This window comes from Pezoporus wallicus, unplaced genomic scaffold, assembly GCF_028554395.1.
Source record: "Pezoporus wallicus isolate ANWC-B61680 ecotype Strahan unplaced genomic scaffold, APGP_CSIRO_Pwel_v1 contig_13381, whole genome shotgun sequence".
In the NCBI taxonomy this organism is placed as follows: Eukaryota; Metazoa; Chordata; class Aves; order Psittaciformes; family Psittacidae; genus Pezoporus; species Pezoporus wallicus.
The window spans coordinates 268,239-282,310 of record NW_026637893.1 but is presented as its reverse complement, the minus strand read 5'-3'; the positions used below and the strand labels follow the sequence as shown (position 1 = coordinate 282,310).

At 45.6% G+C, this 14,072-nt stretch overlaps 1 protein-coding gene across 3 annotated transcripts in view; it reads right to left on the bottom strand.

Moving 5' to 3' along the window:
* Positions 1–14,072, bottom strand: part of CAPZB (capping actin protein of muscle Z-line subunit beta) — a 72,223-nt gene that overhangs the window by 23,125 nt on the left and 35,026 nt on the right. For all 3 annotated transcript variants that reach the window (XM_057408096.1, XM_057408098.1, XM_057408097.1), the window contains exons 4-5: positions 9,214–9,335; positions 2,117–2,230 (exon numbers count right to left, since the gene is read on the bottom strand). In XM_057408096.1, coding sequence (XP_057264079.1) covers positions 2,117–2,230; positions 9,214–9,335 — 236 coding nt within the window. The remainder of the gene's footprint in view (positions 1–2,116; positions 2,231–9,213; positions 9,336–14,072) is intronic.

Genomic DNA, 14,072 nt, shown 5'->3' with positions numbered 1-14,072 from the left:
TGTGACCCCAACCTCATCCCCCCTCCAATCTCCAAGTAAAAATTAAGCTTCTGCTGTCAACATACAAACTCCAATTGGCTCATTAAGGAAACTAGAGTCCAAGTAGTAGAACAAAAGCATGTTTCTATCCAAATCTCTGTTGTACGTAAGTACAAATCACTTCCAATTTCAAGCACGAGGAACCCTTCCAATGGCCAGGTTAAGTTTCTTTAGCTTTGCAAATACTTTCCAAAGAATGCCCCAATTTTCGCACCGCTCAGCACAACGTCAGGCACCCTTCTCCTGGTTTTCTGACACATTTTTGAGATCAGAACATGCCCCAAAGCGCAGGGTGCTGACAGATGTGCTTATCTCGTCTGAGCACACCGCGAGCCACAGGGTCTCCGTCATTTCTGGCTGATGACACCAGAATGAAGTCTTTGTGAGCATCACTCCCTGTAACAATGTATTGCCTATAAAGCCTGGACTGGCCAAATGAAAGATGAAATTGGATCTAATCTTGCTTTTTACTTCCATACAATATATTGAGACTACTTGTACCATGTGCTGAACAGGTTCACCTAAACCTGAGAGCAGCTTGCACCACGCTTTCCCTCCAGCAACTGAACCTTCCTAAAGGAGTTATTGTATCCAGCCATGACTTCACACTCGTCTGATCAGAGAGGGGTTTAGAAAGACAACCTTGGTTCCATAAACATCCTCAGTTTCACCTTAGTGTATTTAAGAACCTGTTGGTCTTGGTCTGTTCTGCATCTGGGGAGTAACTGCAAACCTCTCCGCTGCACATACAAAACTCCTTTCTTCTAGTAAGTTCAGATACCAGAAACAACTGTTACTGGCAAGAGGAGTTGGGTATCTGTGAAAATAATGGATGAGAAGAAGCACAGATTGGATACTGTACCAAAAGTGTGAAGATTACACATTTGGACAGGCTACATTCACCTCAAGCCACATCCTAAAATGAGCAGAAACTCTAGCAAGAAAAGTACCTGCCAACCCGCTTCTGTTAGCACTGTTAACAGCACAGTGACACATGACGAGCAACAGCTAAGGATGTGGTTTATGTCCAGTTTTGGGCAACATGAAGCAGCAGTGGAGTTTCTTCACCTTTTTCATGCTCATTAGGCATCTCCAGTAAGAGAGCAGCCCGTCACTGGATAAAGCAGTAAGTTCATTTTGCTTTGCAACTCACGCTTGCTTTTCAGATTCGCTGTTACTATTTCCATTCCATCGCTGCCCAGGAGACCACAACCTGTAAAGATGACAGCTGATGGCATCACCAGCACTGCTCAGATGGGACTGCAGGTGCACGACCAGCATGCTCCCACCTTTTGGAAAAGTTGTTCAACTGGAAAGTCATCACAGAATCCCAGCCTGGTTTGGGTTGGAAAGGATCAGCTCATCCAGTTCCAACCCCCTGCCACGGGCAGGGACACCTTCCACTAGAGCAGCTTGCTCCAAGCCCCATCCAACCCGGCTGGGATGGGGAATTCACAACTTCTCTGGGCAAGTCAGCCAGCTTCCTACTGCTACTTAAAAAACACACTGCCTAATGTACATTTATCTTACACTCTATTAATTCCTTTGCTTCACGCCTCTTTAACAAGGCAGGGCCTAAAACAAGCATCGGAGGATGCCCCTGCAACACTACATGACTCCCCATCAACTGCTGCGTTTCAGTTTGCTAGCTCCTGTCATTTCACTGAAGATGTGAAAGTTGCTGCAGTATATATAGATATTTTGAGAGAGTACAGTCTTGAGGGAATGGAAAAAGCAGATGGTTTAAGACTGAACTGAGTCAAGATCACAGAGAACACAGGTCCTTTCAGGGCAAAGACACCATCAATATCTTAAAGGGGGGAGGGAGGCAGGAAAGCACCTGAGGAACTGCCTTTGGCATCAGCTGACAAATTTGATCATGTTTCCTATCATGGAATCACAGTGGATACACTTCCCAGCAGCAGCTCAGTGGCTGCCTACCCTCCTCCCTCTGCTGCCCCTGGTGTGCCACTCTCAGAGGCAGCCAGTGGCCACCATCTGGACCCACTGTGTGTCCCGCCTGCCTGCTGAAGGAAACAAAGAAAGCAGAGGGCTCTGTAGGGTAGAACTGACATACAAGTCTCTGTACTGGTCAAAGGCATTGTTGGCTTCCACCTCCAGCTTGCGCAGGCGAGCAGATGGCATGGCACCGTCTTCCAGGGGAGGATCGTATTTGTTACTCCATGGTGATCTGCCAAAGAGACAAGGGAAACAGAGGGTTAAACAAGCAAGACAAGCCCTGAAAGGTTGGAGATTGGTGGCTCTGAGCTGAGCCACAGATGCTGACTTCCCAAAAATACCACACGGCACCAAGAGCAATCCATCTGTGAGAATTCCACCCTCAAACGCCACCCCAACACTGAGGGCAAGGGAACACCAACTCCCCACAGCTCACAGTGCACCTGGGGAACGCTCCCCCCCCACTTCAGGTTTTTACTATATAAATAATCGTGTTCAGGTTTCAATCTGTTCCTTCTTAAATAGGCAAAACCCAGGCCTCAGATGTGGCACATTAAATACTCTCATGCAAATACAAATAGGTTGTGCAGTTTCCTTGGGATCTGACATTATGAGAGCTGAACACTGCTGCCTCCAAACTCTCTTCCAGTCTCTCCCTCTGAAATGAACTCTCCTTTTAGTCTAACATTAGGGAAACGCTTGAGCAGTTGGAAGGATTTAACAGGCTCTGTAAGGCTGCAGGTTTTACTATGGTTGCTGCAGGTGTGGAAGAGATTTCTGTGCTCTTAATGAAAGATTTGGTATTAAAAGATTAATGGAAGCCTTTTGCCCATCTGCTTGAGACTTTTATAATTCCCATTCTGTAAACCAGCATTCTCCCTTTCATTTCCCCTTGGAATAACCAACCTACATATATCACTGCTGGTTTCAAGAAGGGTGCCTCTACCCTTTACCTACTCATTTTTCACAACACTCCAGCCTACCAGCACCAGGTCTTAATGCAGTCCATACGTCAAGGCTTTCTCCTCAGTAGCCATTTGTTACTCATTTCACAGAAAGGCATCTAGTTCTGACATCTGTTTAATGCAAAGCATAAAGTAAAGGCCCTGCTTTGCCCTGGCTTTGTGCTTCCAGAGCCCTTCCCTCCTCCCCACCACGTCTGACTCAAAAGGTGAGACAGCAGGAAAAGCTAAATCATTGTGTCACATCTACCCCCAGCACCGGTTTTCACCTGGTGGTTCTCATTTTGAAACAGTTGCTTCCAACCTGGTTGCTCTGGAGAAGAGTGGACAGCTACAGCAGTGCTCCTTACCCAGCAACTCCAAAACCTGGAAGGGATCCACACTAATGCACTGCTGGTGCTACCTGTTGGATTCCAAATGGCACAGCTACACCCACGAGGCAGTACACACAAATCCAACTGACACCATGGCATCCTAGAATGCCAGGTTGGAAGGGACCTCAAGGTCTAGTCCAACCTTTCTAGGCAAAGCCAGGCCTAGACCAGAGACAGGCTGAGAACATTGGGGCTGGAGAAGAGAAGCTGCGTGGAGACCTCAGAGCAGCTTCCAGTGTCTGAAGGGGGCTGCAAGATGCTGGAGAGGGACTCTTCATCAGGGACTGTAGCGATAGGACAAGGGGTGATGGGTTCAGACTGAAACAGGGGAAGGTCAGGCTGGATACAAGGAGGAAGCTTTTCCCTGTGAGGGTGCTGAGGCGCTGGCACAGGGTGCCCAGAGAAGCTGTGGCTGCCCCATCCCTGGCAGTGTTCAAGGCCAGGTTGGACACAGGGGCTTGGAGCAAGCTGCTCTAGTGGAAGGGGTCCCTGCCCGTGGCAGGGGCTGGAGCTGGATGGGCTTTAAGGGCCCTTCCAACCCAAACCAGGCTGGGATGCTATGTCCCAGCACCCTGCCCAGCCAAATCTTAACTAGTGTCCGATGTTGGAGAGTCACCACTTCAGGCAGACAGAGCACTGACTTTGCTATCAAGAAGTCTGCAAAAGCAAAGCCATAGTTTGGATACCAGGCAATGCAGGAGTGTACTGCTGCCTCACCAGCACCATTCATGAGGATGCACTTGCTTTTTCTTTCTCTACATTAAAACACTGATTCAAAAACCCCTGTTTTCTGTGAATTCAGCACGCGATGCTTCTCCTTCATGTAAGAGGAAACCAGTGAGCACAGCACTCATGAAGAAGCCATGATATCAAGATACTTTCATTGTAAACATCAGTTCTCTTCCACAGGGTGCAGAAATGGCACTCAAAGGGCAGCACAGTAACACAGATCTGTCTAACCAGCAGACTGGGGCATTTTCAACCCATTCTGGTTGAGGCCAGCAGCTGCTTCACCTAAGAAACCACCCCAAACCCAACAAAACCTCCTCATAACAGAACCCTGTGCTTTTTTCTCTTCTGGTGGAAGAGTACTTGAAACATGTCAAAGCTTACACTGAGGTTATTTGAAGAAAGGCAGATGGACAAGCGCTTAAATTTCAAAAGTCAGACCTCTAATTTCCCTAAAAGAGAATGGTTTTTGTTTCAGCTAACAGGTTTCAGTGGTGCTGGCACCAAATTCCACATAAGGATTCCATTTAATAGAGTGATCAAACACACTCAGAGTGGAAATGTATGGACAAAGTCAGGGACCTTGAAGTCTTACATTAAACCAGAAAAGCTCTGCCTTCACAATGTGGATTCCAAGGCTGTTTTGATGTCCTCCACAAACCTCTGTTACTACAGGAGCACTCACAGAAGTGCCTGCAAGACTACACGCAGGAGAAGCTGCTCCCTCGAGTAGCAGTGCTGCAGTTGGAAGAAACGGGAAATTATCTATCCATGAAGATCCAAGGGAAGCTCCAAAAATCGACCTTCTGGTCTGATCCATGCCTGCCATGGAGAAAAGCAAGTCCAAATGTGGGGAAGGAGTAAACTGTGATGGGCTGAGCATGAGGATATTCATATCTGCGTATGCTGCCCGATGAGACTTGTGGAGTTATCACCTGAATGGCCAACATCCCACAGCAGCTTTTATCAAAGCCAATTCCCAGCAGGAAGGATCTTCAATCTTTAGCAGGTAATTGCTTTGTGGAACAAATGAAGCAGCAAATGCCCCATCCCTGGCAGTGTTCAAGGCCAGGTTGGACCGCGTGGTATAGTGTGAAGTGTCTCTGCCCATGGCAAGGGGGTGGAACTGGATGATCTTAAGGTCCTTTCCAAACCTGAAGACTGAGATCATAAATATACTGAAGCTTAAAAAGAATCAAAGAGAAAAGAATACCATTTATTAATGTTTTCATTCATTAATTGTAAAACCACTTTAAAAGAACACCTATAAAACTTGGTTCCCAGTAGGAAACCTGACTATCGAGCTCCACCTTTCCTGCTCAAGCAGCACGAGGCTCACTTGTCTGCAGAAGGCTTTGAAATCCTTGGGTTAGTATTAAAAGAAATGCAATTAACAACCCCTCCAATAAGAGGAAAGCCAGTGTTTGGTTTGAAGTGGGCAGTAATTGGGGCTGCAGCACGCTGCAGGTAGGGAATAGCGTTCCTTGAGACTTCTAATTGCCCGTGTGGTTCTGAGAAATCTTGGAAATATCAAAAGCTTTTAAAAGCAGAGCTCCAAGATTTGGGCCTAATTGATTAAATTAGTGTAAGAGGCACTTCCCAGTAACAACTTCAGGTTTTATGAGGTATGAATAACAGTGTCTGAACACAGGCACAGAATGGGATTAACACACGCACATGTGAGCCTTGCCTGGCTTTCAAAGGCTTTTGCTTTGTGCTGAAGGAAAGAATTTACTTCACAAAACAGAGCTGAGACCAATCAATTCCAGCAGGGAGAATCACTTCAATCCAGAACACTTGAATCCAAAGCCTTAAAGAATAGCATTCATTAATGCCAGCGATTAATATATTATGCCTATTCTAGAAGAACAAATGGAATAGTTTTTCTGAAACCCCATTACTTAATAAGGCCTGAAAATGTCAATGTGATTTAACCCCCCCTGAGTCCTCCTGCTTTCTTGTAACTCTTTAAATATCTTCTTAGAAAGAGACTGAGCAAATCTCAGTCGAGCATGAAACTAACCTTAAAGACAGGGCTTCCACATACACTCATTCAACACGGAGGGGCAGGGGGGCAGCAAGTGTTAGTAGTTACTGCAGCGTGTCACAGCACTGTTTAACAAGTACCCATTCAAGATTCCTGTGCCTCTGGTGCTAGATGTCAACAGCCTACACAGGATACAAGGGGACTGCAAGAAAAGATCACAACTGCAGGGAGAAAGCATCTCTTGAAAGGCCCAGAAGATAGACAGGATCTAATCCCTTCTTTTGCATCTGCCAGAGAGGATGCAGCTGCAGGAGTACACCCTGTGGAGGGCAGAAGTGATAAAACTATCCTAGCTACTAATTTAGAACTGATTCAATGCACATAGCTGCTACAGTAGAGCTGAGTGGCTTAGGCAGATGAGCTCAATGCACAAATGCTTTTAAAAGGCACCAGGCTGTTTTGTAGAAGGTTGAACACACTTTCAGTGTTAGACTAGAACCCTAAAGAACACAAGCAAACACTTCACCTTAGAGAACTTCTCACTTCTTGACCAAGAAAGAAAACCCCAGATTTACACTCAGCTGCAATGCAGATACACTGTCAAACTCAGCATCCATTATCATTTCCTCCTACTGCTTCTAGGGCAAAATGAATCTCAGCATGATCTCTGCGTACATCGTGTACAGATATGCTTTCAGTTTAGGTACGTACCTTTCCTACAACTCAAAGCAATTGATACCAATGAATCTAGAATCCTTTGTAAGCTTACCTGCTCCTGCAATGATGGCCTGAGCCAAAGGAAAAATGAATTGTCACAATATTCTCTGGAATTCCACTTTAAAATAGAATTCTTAAAACATTCTGGCCAGATGAACGTAAAACCCTACTGCAAACCTGTACAAAGCAAAGCCGGGTTCTGACTGTAGATCAGTCCCAATTGTTAGCACAGAGAATGTAAGCTGTTATACCCAAGCTACAAGGAGAGCCACCGATGTAACTCTTATAATCACAACCAGAAGCAGAGGGATGGCTGGGCTGTAACTCAGGGCAGAAGATGAGTTGTGGTCATCACTTCAAAGCTTAGTGCCCTTCATTAAGAGAAGAGAGTCAAAAGAAGGTGATGCAATATTCACAGTGTTTCTGCAGTATGAGCATTGTGATTCTTAATTACATATCTGGAACTAGGCCAGGGTCACTAAAGCTGTTAAGAGAAGTCAGGCAGTGCAGAAAACGGGGAAAGGGAGAAGATAACTAAGAGGAGGAAGCGATTATAGCCTCTCAACTGTAATCACCCCAATGGCAAGGTAGAAAATAAACACATTTAAAGAGAGACTCTGTCCAAAGTGGCAGCCAAAATACTGAAAACCCATTGTACCATGCCAGTATTACAGCCCCTTCTACTTCAAAACTCATTTTGTTATAATTACACACAGCTTATATTGGTCAGATATTTTCACTGGGTTTGTCCACAGCTATTTTGGTAGAGAGGGATTCTTCTCCTTTGCTAAACATTAGGGCAAGGATTTTCATCCAGAACTAATGGCACCACATGTCCAAAATCAGACTCAATCCTTTGCAAACAGGAGTGAAAATGCCTTTCCCAGCTGGCAACCCCCCCCCCCCCTTTGTATGGGAAGATGACTTTGTTTAAACCGAGTGCTTGCATCACCTCCTTGTTGCTGTATCCATGCCACAGATTTTACAACCTTGCAACAATAGATGGTTTCATTTCATAACAAGGCCATAATTTTCATCTCAAAGCCCTCACAGTCATTTCTTCTAGAGATGTGACTGGTTTTAATTCTCTAAGACGTAACTGTGCTACAGGAAGAGAAGTATGTTAGTCACCCCTTTAGCAACAGAATCATAGAATAGTCTCATCCAGTTCCAACCCCCCTGCCATGGTCAAGGACACCTCACACTAAACCAGGTCACCCAAGGTTCTGTCCAACCTGGTCTTGAACACTGCCAGGGATGGAGCAGCCACAGCTTCCTTAGGCAACCCATTCCAGTGCCTCACCACCCTAAGAGGAAAGAACTTCTTCCTTATATTCAATCTAAACTTCCCCTGTTTCAGTTTTAACCCGCTACCCCTTGTCCTGTCATAACAGTCCCTAATGAAGAGTCCCTCCCCAGCATCCCTATAGCCCCCCTTCAGATACTGGAAGCTGCTCTGAGGTCTCCACACAGCCTTCTCTTCTCCAGGCTGAACAGCCCCAACGTTCTCAGCTTGCCTTCATGCAGGAGGTGCATACTATGTTGCTATCATACTGTGCATACTGTGCTGCTATCAAGATGTTCCAGTCCCCTGCTCATCCTCGTGGCCCTCCTCTTGCTCTGGAGACAGACCATGGGACAGTACTGGCCTTGTGTGACAAGGTTTTAGTAGCAGGGGGCTACAGGGGTGACTTCTGTGAGAAGCTGCTTCCCCCATCTTAAACAGAACCAATACCAGCCAGCTCCAAGACAGACCTGCTGCTGGCCAAGGCCAAACCTACCAGCAATGGTGGTAGCACCTCTGAGATACTGTATTTAAGAAGGGGAAAAAGTTGCCACACAAGAGCAACTGAAGCTGGAGAGAGGAGTGAGAGTATGTGAGAGCAACAGCCCTGCAGGCCCCAAGGTCAGAGAAGGAAGGGAGGAGGTGGTCCAGGCAACGGAGCAGTTTCTCTGCAGCCCACAGTGAAGCAGGCTGTCCCCCTCCACAGCCCATGGAGGTCCATGGTGGAGCAAGTCTCTACCTGCAGCCCATGGAGGATCCCACACTGGAGGAAAGTGATGCCCAAAGGAGGCTGTGACCCCATGGGAACCCACGCTGGAGCAGGTTCCTGGCAGGACCTGTGGCCCCATGGAGAGAGAAGCCTGCACTGTGGCAAGTCTGCTGCAGGACCCATGCTGTTTGAAACTGAGGCACTCTACAGTGGTCTGGAGATGATGTTTATGCCCTCTCACGTTCCAAAAACACTAAGATCAACTTTCATAGCCAGTGTCTTTAGTACTAAAGAGAAGAGGATTTGAAACAGTCACAGTTTCATCGCAGAGTTTAAGACCCTTAAATTTCTATTTTTGCTAAAAATAAGAGGGAGAAGGGAATGCAAGCCTTAAACACAGCTCTCATTCACAAAGTAAACCAGTTAGCTCTGAGCTTTGGATATGAACTCACCTATATGAGTCTCCATCTCTGTTGTAGTCACACAATAGATAGTCTTTTCCTACCACCTTATCTCGCGCAATCTTCAATGGCTGATCAACGGAGGAGAGGAGATCTTCACAGAGGCTTGGAACCTGTTTGGAGGGGACGGAGGGTAACACATTCAGGTTAAAAGAGATCAGCATCCTGAAGAACAAATTCTGTTCTTCACAGCCCACATCTGCCCCAGAGCCAGAAACCCTTTCAAGTCAGAACTAAAACAAGCTGCACTTTACTCACAACACAGGCTTATACTCCCACCTCCAGTAATTCCAGCTTTCATTACCTAACCACTAGTGTGGTCCAGTACACTTCAGTATATACATCCTCAGTGTTAGCTTCTTGCCAAAGCCAGCCAGTAAAGTGATTGTCAAGGACTGATGAATAAAGGTAAATATTTATAATGGAGGGAAATGAGGGAGCTGCTAATGCAGCATCCACCATCTATCCACCAGAGTGGGCTTTGCACAGGCTCCCACTCTGGGTAGGGTTTGGAATAGTTTCCAGGCAGCTGGCCAAACATTACCACGTTGGCTAATAAAAATCTGTGTGTCTGTGTGTGCACACAGAAAGTCAAACACATCTCCTACACAGGTAGCTTTAATGGCTTCAGATCCCCAGCTGGCCCCTGTGCTTCACATAGAGAAAGACTACAAGATCTGCTCTTAACATGGCAGAGAATCTTTGATGTACTGCAGAGAGATGACACTGTGCAGCCTGAAGGTAGCATGAATGCAAGCACAAATTCCATCCCATGGCCTCTTGTGATCAATATCCATATCAATATCTTATGATCAATATCCATTTCCATTATCAGTATCCATATTCCCATACTGCAGGCTTTGGCCACATGGGTGGTTCCTCCAGGAACTCCATCTCTCTACATATTTCAGGGCACCAAGGGACCATCAACAAATCATTCCTGGAGCTATTACTAAACAATTAGCACATTGTGTGTTTCCCTTGGGAAAAGCATTCCAGATTTCACTGCAAGAGAAAGGGACTCAAGTAAAATGCCCTTTTCCAACAGAAAGCTGGGATTGCAACAGGATATAGGACAACTGGCAAGTTCTTGAATATATTGGTGACAACAGGCTGAAACAGAAGATAAAAGAAATAATGAATGTGGCATCTCTTCCACATTTCATTCTCCATTGTAGAGATGAAAACCTGATGGAGAACGTGAAGACAAAAGGCAATCAAGGGTAAAATGAATCATGAAGTGATGAATTCAGAACTCATAAGAAATGAAAAGGGGAGGGAGGAATAAAGACAATGTGGACATGTACTTTCTTCTTTTCCAGCCAGCTCTTCAGTGAGCTGGTGAGTACATTTTTGAAGGGAAAAAGCCTAGAGGAGAAAAGAAACCAAACAATTTGAGGTGCAGCAGCTCCCAAACCGTAAGCACTAACTATCTGGATGCACTAGATATGACATAAGAGACCCAACCACCTGAAACAAAACCATTCCCAATCCCAAGGCAGTAACATACAAGGGATACTAGTCAGAGTAAGCAGGCACAAACAGAAACCAACATAACCACAAAAGAACCCAAAAAATCCCACAAAACCAAAGGACAAGTAAGAAATGCAACACCTAAAGTTATCCTGCAGACACACACAGACGAAAATCAAGAAATGGTTGGTAACTTTACTGACAGTGATGAAAAGCCCAAACCATTAGTTTGAGGTGTTTTACTTTGGTCTATATACAGCTTAATGTGGCACTGAGTGATAACTGAAAGGCTCTGATTAACAAAGTATTTATATAAAGCTAGATGCTTCTCATAGGGGCTCAGCATCTGATACTCGAGACCTGGTTGAAGCAACGTCAAAACCATTCCACATTCACAGAGTAAATGAAGGTGGGCAGGAAGCAAAAAGCTTTTAGGAAAATCATATTCTGAAGACAGACAACCCAAATACTGCTACAAATCAGCAGTGTCATGGCCCAAGTGAAGTGAGATGATGTATCTGTGGCCACGAGCCCATCTGGTTCCACTTTGACTCTTCCTTCGCTTCTCCATTAGCTATTAATTTTAGGCTGACTCTTCAGGCAGAGAGCAACTTGACATGACTGCTTCCATTTCAGGTGCATGCAAGGCAGCCCCAAAGCACCTCATCATGAACAGCTTTGCTCCGTGTTGTTCCTAAAAGTGACCAGCATGAATGTATTTCTTCTTCTCAGCTGCTCCCTGGCCAGCTGCCCATCAGCAGAGATAAGTGTCCAGGAACAGCCTCTTTAACCTCAAATGCAGTCAAATGATGTGCATTTAAAATGAATAATGGTGATGAAAACACCATTTGGAGAAAAGTGGCATTTTTCCCAGACTCTGTTTGGGTTCCATTTCTTTGGGAAAAGCCCTACACTACGCATGTGGTAAGGGAGCACGAGCGGTCTTGCTGGACATGTCTTCAAGCTCCCAATATATAGATAGAAAGCACTTTCAAAAGAAGCCCCAAACTCAATCCCCTACATAAAAGCTCCCAATAACCACCTGAATTTTCAACCCTTACAAAATCCAAAGATTAATGTTTAGGTTTAACTTCCTTTTAAAAAAGCACATGGCTGGTATGATGCTTCCATAGCACTTAGTGGCAGAGGACAACCTCTCACTGACCAGAAGGAATTCATATTGGTTTCAAGATGCAATCCTAGAATCCCAGCCTGGTTTGGGCTGAAGGGAGCTTAAAACTCATGCAGTCCCAACCCCTGCCACGGGCAGGGACACCTTCCACTAGAGCAGCTTGCTCCAAGCCCCTGTGTCCAACCTGGCCTTGAACACTGCCAGGGATGGGGCAGCCACAGCTTCTCTGGGCACCCTGTGCCAGCGCCTCAGCACCCTCACAGGGAAGAGCTTCTGCCTAAGAGCTCATCTCAGTCTCCCCTCTGGCAGGTTAAAGCCATTCCCCTTGGCCTGTCCCTACATCCCTTGTCCCAAGCCCCTCTCCAGCTTTCCTGGAGCCCCTTCAGGCACTGGAGCTGCTCTCAGGTCTCCCCTTCAGGAGCCTTCTCTTCTCCAGGCTGACCCAGCCCAGCTCTCTCAGCCTGGCTGCGTAGGAGAAAGATACTCACTAGAGTACAATCCTACATTATACTAATCCATTGCCTCTCTGGTACCGACACTACAGGACTTAAGGCAATATATTCTCCTCTCCTCCTTCAGGATAAAACAGGGAAGAAAACTCACTCACCTACTTTGGATGAACTAGACAATTTCAGCAGTGTCTATAAAACGAACAGAGGTATTCCAGCTGATGGAACTCCTCCTGCAATTCTAATTATCAGAAAACCCCCAAGTGGCACAGTTATCCCAAGAGAACCATTTCTGTATCATTTATTACATCAACTTTCAAGAGCTGCTGTACTTCCTAAGAATGCAGTTACAAGATTCATGTATACTGGATTTCCTTTTGAATTTAGGTCCTTTGCATTGTAGAACATGCAGTGATAAGGTATTTGGCCCAGCCAGGCTATGTCAGCTGCTGCAATGCCAGCACTGAGCAGTTACTTTCCACTACACATATACCTTTCCTTCTGTTCTTCTCCATGTCAAGCACTGACCCTTCCCCAAAGCATTTTGGTCTCTTTAGGGCACATTCAGTTTATATTTAGCAAGAAAACACCCAGAATTGCTGATCCCGGCAAAGACAACTCTGCTCAGGAGACCAACCTATGCTCTGAGTTCCCAATCTCAAACAGTGGATCTGTGCTGTTAACTTTCCTTGTTAGCTTGTTCTGTGTTAACTGAAAAGCCAAAATGATTTTAGGTGCCAAGAGTCATTAGATAGGAAACTTGGGACTTCAATTTAGAAAGGCAAGAATTAACCCACTCCCCCAGCCAAACACTGCAATACCAAAGCAGGGGTTTTGTTAATTCATCACTGCACTGTAAATAAGTGTCACTGAGATGAAAACACTGAAGCAACGAGGAGTGTTTTATAAGCAAAGACTAGGCTCCCTTCTTTATTTTGACACAAGGTTTCCCCACCCCAAGCAGGGGGAGGCCACATGTTGAATACAGGCTTAACCTTGTGTCTTTAGCTAAGTCCATCATTAGTTTCCTTTGGTCCACAGTGTACTCTGGACTCTAATGCACCCATGTTTCCATAAATAAGCACTCAATCATCTATTATGGTGCTTGTAGGATAGTCAGGGAGCAAGACCACCCTCATTGGGAATTAGAAAAGAAGAAAGCAGAAGGATCTCTGGGGGTCTGGACTGAGTCACGCAGCTGAACAGCAGCATCAGTCAGGAGCACATACCACATAACAGAGCACTGTGGTTGGGGGACATACAATAAATGTGTAGTACGGGGCGGGGGGAAAGATGAATGAAAAGCAAGTTAAGCATAATCCTGCATGTTGAACAAGGATTCTGTTGTCTTGTGCAACAGTATTCTCCAGCAGAGCAAGGCAGGTATGTGGACAGTGTTTTAATTAAGTCAACTGTGCTGCCATCAAGACAAATAATCACTTGTGCCAAAGCTGAAACTGTACACTTCTTGGAGTAGCCAACTAATAATCCTTCCTTCTTCACTCACTATGGCTAAAGGAACTTAATCAACTAAACAACTGATTCTGAATTAGTTTTATATGATTAAACAAGCATCTAAAAGAGTTCAGCAGTGACAAGGACAGTAATTCAGCTCTTCATGTCTTAAACGCACTCCCCAGCCTTGCTTTGAGCCTGCTGGCTGAATTGCATCAGATTCTGAATCGCATCAGATTCTGAATCACAGAATATGAGGTTGAGGGGACCTCAAGGATCATCTGGTCCAATCCTTCTAGGCAAAGCATGACATAGAGTAGAAGGCCCAGCACCCTGCCCAG